Raw genomic sequence first — 6,737 nt, 5'->3', positions numbered from 1 at the left:
CGGCAGCGCTTTAACATCAGCTGTACCAGCAGCCACGTTTTACCGGTACGCTGTACCGGCCTATACTGCCTTACTTTCACCCCTGGTCCCAGGCTGTGTGCCGCCGTCTGCCCCCCGCGGCACCCGGGCCACCCTCCCCCAGCACCCGCAGGGCCCCTGGGCAGCCCTCCCCCAAGTTTTATTCATGGGTATTTTTAGTAAAAGTCATGGACAGGTCATGGGCTGTAAATTTTTGTTTATTGCCCGTGACCTGTCCGTGACTTTTACTAAAAATACCCGTGGCTAAAATGTAGTCTTACTCATTGTTTACGTCATTTTAAATTAGATTAGACAAAACCCTAGAAAACATTCTGCAGAGAATATCCTGTATTGGCTCAAAGGTGGACTGGATAATCTCCAATTCCATAATTCTATAATCCTTAATGATCCCAATTATACTGCCCAATACAATTAACCACCGGTTGGGAAATGTTCTATTGTTCTGTACATGAGAAATTTTTAGTGCATTGCAAGTGTAAGCAGGGTCAGAATGAATGCTTCCCTAACAGCTAGCTGGGCGGGGGAGAGACTTTGGATGTCTTTATGTAAATACAGTTTGCTCCTGCTCTGCTTACATACTCAACAAATACAGCGGTGTCAAAGTGATCAACTTTGGCTGGTCTTGGGTACAAATCACCTTAGTACTGAATGCAGGGGTAGTGAAATATGGTTATCAATGTTATAATTATTGTAGGTATACAGGAAAGCATCAGGTGCTTAACCTGTCCCAAATGAGGGGGCCACCCTCAATTCAAAGAACCTCATTAAGCCAGGGGCTCAAATGTCAGAGCTCTGTGAAAGTAAGAGGGCTGGGGATAGGAGACTGCATAATCTCATCAAGGGTTCTCCCTAGACTGGTTTAACCTGTTCCTCCCCACTGTTAAAAAAATAGAGCTAAATAGGATTCTTTAGGAGCCTCTTTGTTATGTTAAGTACCCAATCAGAGCTGAAATCAGGTGTGGTAGGACTGTGTTTCTGCCCTGCCTGCTAAGAGCTAAAAATCACTGAGAGCTGAAATCACTTGAGATGAGGCAGTGTTTCTGCCCAGCCTGCAAGGGGCTGAAAATTACTAAGAGACTGATGTGCAGCAGTCACAGCAGAGAGGCAGGTGGCAACAGAAGGTGACTGACAGTCAGCTGGTGAACGAGTGGCTGGTGCAGCAGAGAGGTGCGATAAGCGGCCAACAGGGCGGCTGGCAGAGAGGGGTGGCCAGTGAGTGCCTGAGCAGTGGAATGAGTAAGGTACCTCTTTACCCCCCACCCAGGGAGTGAGGTGAACTCTGCAGATACACCTCTGAACTCTGGGTCTGCACTGACCAAGGACAGCAACTGTCAGTGGGGTGCAGAGAAGGGTTGGGCACGTGAAAGGGACTTTTGGGTTGCTGGACTTAAGAATCTGATGGGAAAAGGACACTGTCCAACCTATTTGAGGGTGGGTCTTTTACTCATGGTTTATGTTTATGAACTCTGTTTGCAGTGTTTCCCAAATTAACGCCAAGCTACTTCCCTCCTTTTATTAAAAGTTTCTTTTCTACACTCAGATTCTGTGCTTGCAAGTGGGGAAGTATTGCCTCTCAGAGGTGCCTGGGGTGGTGTGTAAGTTTCCCAGGTTACTGGGTGGAGCCTCGAGCTGGTTCTCTGTTGTATCAATGGAAAAGGACCCCTAGATTTTGAACCCGGCCCTGGTTGCTGCTGGCTCCACCTAGTAGAAGGGTTACGCAAGCTATTAGAGGAGATCCCTCATTTACAGGGACAGGACTGCAAACAAGCTGTGTTTTGAGTGAAGGTTTGTTGTTTTCAGTTCCCTGCCCAGTCATTTGCTATTTCCCCCCTTCAAATAATTTTGTTTACAGATATTGTATAAAGCCATTGCACAGGGACCAATGTGTGCTGAGCTGTAATCCTGGCTTTCTCTGCAGCCATAGGTAATACACAGCTTTTCTATCTAGAAACTTCTATGGGCCCCATCATAGACATGAATACATTTAGCCTCACAAACTCTGAGGAGCATTATTGGCCTCACTTTGCAGAGGAGGAACTGAAGCAAAAAGAAGATCAGTGACACGCCCAACATCACACAGGAAATCTGTGTCCCAGGGCCAAGAAGTGAACCCAGGGGTTTCTTAAGTTCCACTCTAGTGCCTTACCCACAAGACCATCCTTATCTTCTCTGTGCCTTGCTTTCCCCATTGCTCAAGTTATTCTTCATAATTGATATTACTTAGCACTTAGAAACCCCAAACATGCATATAGTAAGAAACAGCCCTAGCCCCCAAAAGCATACAATCTAAATAGACAGAAGAGACAAAGGGAGTGGGGGGGAAACAGACACAGAAGTGAGCCAGGAATAGAACCCAGTTCTTGAACAGTGATACCTACTTACTTCACAAGAGTGCTGTAAGACAATAACATAAAGTGCATGAAATATGTTAGTTCTAATAATACTTCATTGCCCCTCAGAACATAGTAAACTTTGGAAGGTCTCACAGACAGTCCAGGGCCTACCTGCGAGGCATGTTGTGTGCAGGGTGCTGTGTGGATTACTTTGTTAATATTTCTAAACCATGTTTTAGAAGATGAAAAAGTGATATACACATGCTTGATATATTGTTGTTATAACCCTGTGTTGTGTTCCTTCTGATTCTTCTAGACACTCATGTGAATCTTAAGCTCCCCAAGGAATAGACCTTAGAAGGAAACAAAAGTTACTTAAAGAAACAGTTACACGCTCCAGCACAGGAGATGGACTAGCCCTTCAGCCAGTGATATTTTGCCCTTTGTTCTACAAACAGTAAAGCACTCACTTAAGCACTGGAACCCAGCAACCAGGTTCCCATGAATACAAAATGACTGCATCAAAACAAGAAGGTGGCAGGGGTTTGCAACTTTAAAAGAAGTAGTCCTGTGTGGGCTTAGAATAGCGAAAGTATTTAAAGTTCTTAAGAGATGGGTTTACAAAAATGCAGAGGCTGTTTGAGTTGTCTGTTGATACCTCTTGCACTTTGGAGTATTGTTGTTAATATCCTGTTATACTTCCCTAATGGGAAAACTTCATACGCCACCAGTAACCAGCTCACCAACTACGTGTGGTATTTTGAAGGAATATGTTTCTCTGGTGTGATGGTAAGTGTCGGTTCTGTGGATTTTATTGAGTTGTAAATGCTAGTGCAAATGATGTTAGCACAATCACATCTGCAGGGATAACCCTGCAGCAAGGTGTGATTGTGTCATGATCTTGCTTTTAAAGGGGAGATGAATTATTTTAGCTAATTTTATAGGCAGCAAATTTGATCAACTTTAAAAATTAAGGGCACTGATCATGGACAGCTGAACAAAACTGGCACGTACGTGATTGATTTTTTGTTTTACATGGTTTTGGGAGGTGAGTTTGCATGCTTTTTGTCACATAAGCAAAGCTTGTGCAGTAGTGTGTGGGAGGGGATTGGCTAGCCATCTACTTGGGTTTGGAGTTATGCTAAAAATGAAATTCTTATATATGTAACTGCAAATCTGACTGCAGATGCTGTGCATATTATACCACGATGTGCTATGGCCACTAATCAATAAAGCTCTGCTGCTGTGTAAAAACTTAGACAAGTCAATCCATTACAGCCAGTGGAAGATCATGCACAGTAACTTTTTTCTAATAGATTTTTAATATTCTTATCTGTGGTAACATAGTCAAGGGTGCTGGAACAATTTGTATTGTGGGGTTGCTGAGAACCATTGAACCAAACTGTAAACCCTGTATATGGTGAAAACCACTGCAAGGCAGGGGGTGCGGTAGCACTTCCAGCACCCTTAGTTCCTATGAACATAGCACACAATGTAAAAGCCACAGCCCTCTTATGTGTTTAGACAGGTACCTTACATTATTAATGTCAATTCTATTTGGTAGGGTCTTTCTGCATTAAAAAGGGAAAGATGTTAAATGAATAAAGATGAGGCCTAATTTTGAAACTATCACTGTGTATGTTCTACATCAGTCTTTGAAAAATGTCAAACTTGTGGTGATCAGAGAAAATTTTCTGGAGGCCCAGAAACTCAAAAGGAGAAACACTAGTAACCTGGAGGTTTGGGGAACACCAACCACAAAATTAGAAATACCTTATATAGAGATTTCAAAACTTCCATTTAGCACTTTTCTATTTCAGAGCCCTTCATGGGAGTTCATGAGAGTTACCATTATCCTCATTTTACAAACAGAGAATCAAATAGCAAGAGTTCAGGCTGTGCCTACACCAGGATATTTTTACTAAAATTTCCCATTGTAGTTACTATTGGTTCAGTTCCAATGGTGGGATCATCCATGAGAGTCCTAGTGTAGGTAGAAATCCAGCTGGCTGCTGGTATTTTAAGCAGATCTACACAACATGGTGCTTAAAATGCTGGTATTGGCAGCACCTTGTCTACATTAGCACTCCTCCTCTTACCTTCCCCATTCCTCCAACCCAGAGGGGCCATCCCTCCCTTCCTCATATGGCCCTTCCCATAGGCCCCACAACCCAGCTCCCCCACAGAGCAATGTCCAGAGTCCTGGTTTCTTCACTGAATCATCCTTGGATGTTTTTTCTAAATGTTGGAAACTATTATGATCTAAAGTCCAAGATTTACTTGGTGAAATTACTCAACCAATGTCAAATAACTTAACACTTTGAGAAAAGTCCTAAGCTGCATATGGAGGATTGGCAGAGAGAGAAGTGAAGCTCATTAGTTCTTTTCTGCAAAATTTCCAGTTATGTCTAACAAATACGGTAGCCCTGACTCTCCCTTGCCGTGCACCTGCAGCAGTCGTACACTTCTGTGCAAAGTGGGCGTAAAGTGCTACCAGTTCAGACTGGTGGCATTTTACACTTACTGTGCACGGGCAGGAGAGAATCAGGCGCAGTATCTCCAGTTATTTCCACTCATCTTACAGTCTCCCCCTTACAGATGCTTCTGTTAGCAGCACTTCTAATAACATTGGAGCGTGACACGTTCTATCAATGCTGCCAGAGCGAGAGCTGTAACAAAACATACAGGGTGAGTCTTTGTTTTGTCTTTTGTTTCTCTATTCAGCATTCATTCTGAGTTCCCCTCCTCCCCCATTTCCCCAGCCAAACCTTGACTCCCTCTTTATGGCTAGTTCCTTCCTCTCTCTGTATTAGGACAGAACCCTGGGTCAGGGTAGAGACAACCCCACGGGTTACCACTAGTCCAGTTGCTTCCTCCGACTGCACATGTGAAGTCCCCAGGAAACAAAAGAGTTGATAGCCTTGGAGTCTTATCTTTCAACTCTCTCCCCTGCTGAATTGCTCCTTCACCTCCTCACACCCCCTTCTTACATTTGGAAGTGATTAGATGGAAAATAAATAATCTGTAAATGCTGAGTGGGATGCAAACAAGTCTTATGAGTATTGTGGTGGCCTCCTACAATGTGTTTGCAAAAGTACAGCTTAAAAAACAATGGGAGTAAAACTGTCTTACCTCTGCAGAAATTTGGCATTTTCCCTGAGGACACAATCCCAAAAGAGAAAATGCTATTGCCAGGGATGGGTCTCCCTGTTGTCCTGATCCCATTTCCTATTGAATTTTGAACAACCATGCCTGTAAGGTACAAACCTGGCAAAGGAGCCAGGGCACATTGGTTGGTGGTTGGCTCTGATTAGGTGACTAAGGGAAACCCCCATGCTGATAACATTCATTCTCTCTTCAATACAGAGTTTCATTTCAGTTGTGTTAGCCCTGCTTGGAATTGTTTTTTCTGGATACAGTGTCATCATCTCTACTTTGGGCTTAGTGCAAGGCCCATTCTGCAATACGCCAGCTGGCTGGGGTTATATCTTCAAAGACACTGCAGGGGGGTAAGAAACATCTTTATATCTACTATAAGAAACTATACAGAAAAAAGATTAAAAGGTCCTTTTGGAGGTAATTTATAGATAAAAATAAATTTACCCATTATCACAGCATAAGTATTTTCTTAGCTTTTAAAAATCTTTGCTCCACAATGAATACTGTATATTTCAAATTTGTTTCTGAGCAGAACACACAAAGGAAAAAAATTATTTGCATCTTTACAGAGAAAGTTTAATGTTCAGCTAATTCGGCTTATCTTCCAGTGAGACATCAAAGCTCCTAAGAATATGTCAAGTACAGATCTGCAACCTGTGACTGCTTTGAATGCAGAAGTTTGAAACTGTCTCCTTTTCAAGGATAAGATTTTTTAATATGCAAATATTTCAAGTAAGATAAAGTCAAGTTCTTCCAACTTCCAGTGGAGTACACTAAGCATTGGACTAGTCATGAAATCCTAGATAGAAGAAGATGAAAAGCCAAATTCCTCAGCAAGTATGGGATTGTTCCCTAAAACAGTGGTTTTCAACCTTTTTTTGTTTGTGGACCCCTAAAAATTTTTGAACGGAGGTGCAGACCCCTTTGAAAATCTTAGTCTGCAGCCCCCCCAAGGGTCCACAGACCACAGGTTGAAAGCCATGGCTCTAAAATATAGGAATTACTGACTTCAGTTTAGAGAAGAGACAAAAGAAGTGGATCCTTATACGCATGTGGTGTATTCTCTGTTTTTAGGTTATGGTGACACCACTGAGATATGTACTAATAATGACAATGTTCTGTTTCTTTTTTCTTTTTTTTTTTTTAATTCATAAATAAAAAAGAGCCTGATTTGAACATGAAGGGCCAGACAGGGCCGGCCCCAGG

At 42.6% G+C, this 6,737-nt stretch overlaps 1 protein-coding gene across 1 annotated transcript in view; it reads left to right on the top strand.

Annotated features, from left to right (window-relative positions):
• The first annotated feature begins 2,753 nt into the window (after positions 1 to 2,753).
• Positions 2,754 to 6,737, top strand: part of TM4SF18 (transmembrane 4 L six family member 18) — an 8,661-nt gene continuing 4,677 nt past the window's right edge. The window contains exons 1-3 of the mRNA XM_024208452.2: positions 2,754 to 3,161; positions 4,971 to 5,060; positions 5,739 to 5,881. Coding sequence (XP_024064220.1) covers positions 2,985 to 3,161; positions 4,971 to 5,060; positions 5,739 to 5,881 — 410 coding nt within the window. The 5' untranslated portion in view covers positions 2,754 to 2,984. The remainder of the gene's footprint in view (positions 3,162 to 4,970; positions 5,061 to 5,738; positions 5,882 to 6,737) is intronic.

The sequence above is a fragment of the Terrapene carolina genome, unplaced genomic scaffold, assembly GCF_002925995.2.
Source record: "Terrapene carolina triunguis isolate 2854851 unplaced genomic scaffold, T_m_triunguis-2.0 Scaffold88, whole genome shotgun sequence".
Taxonomy (NCBI): Eukaryota; Metazoa; Chordata; order Testudines; family Emydidae; genus Terrapene; species Terrapene triunguis.
The sequence above is the reverse complement of the archived record's forward strand: the minus strand, read 5'-3'. Positions and strand labels throughout refer to the sequence as shown.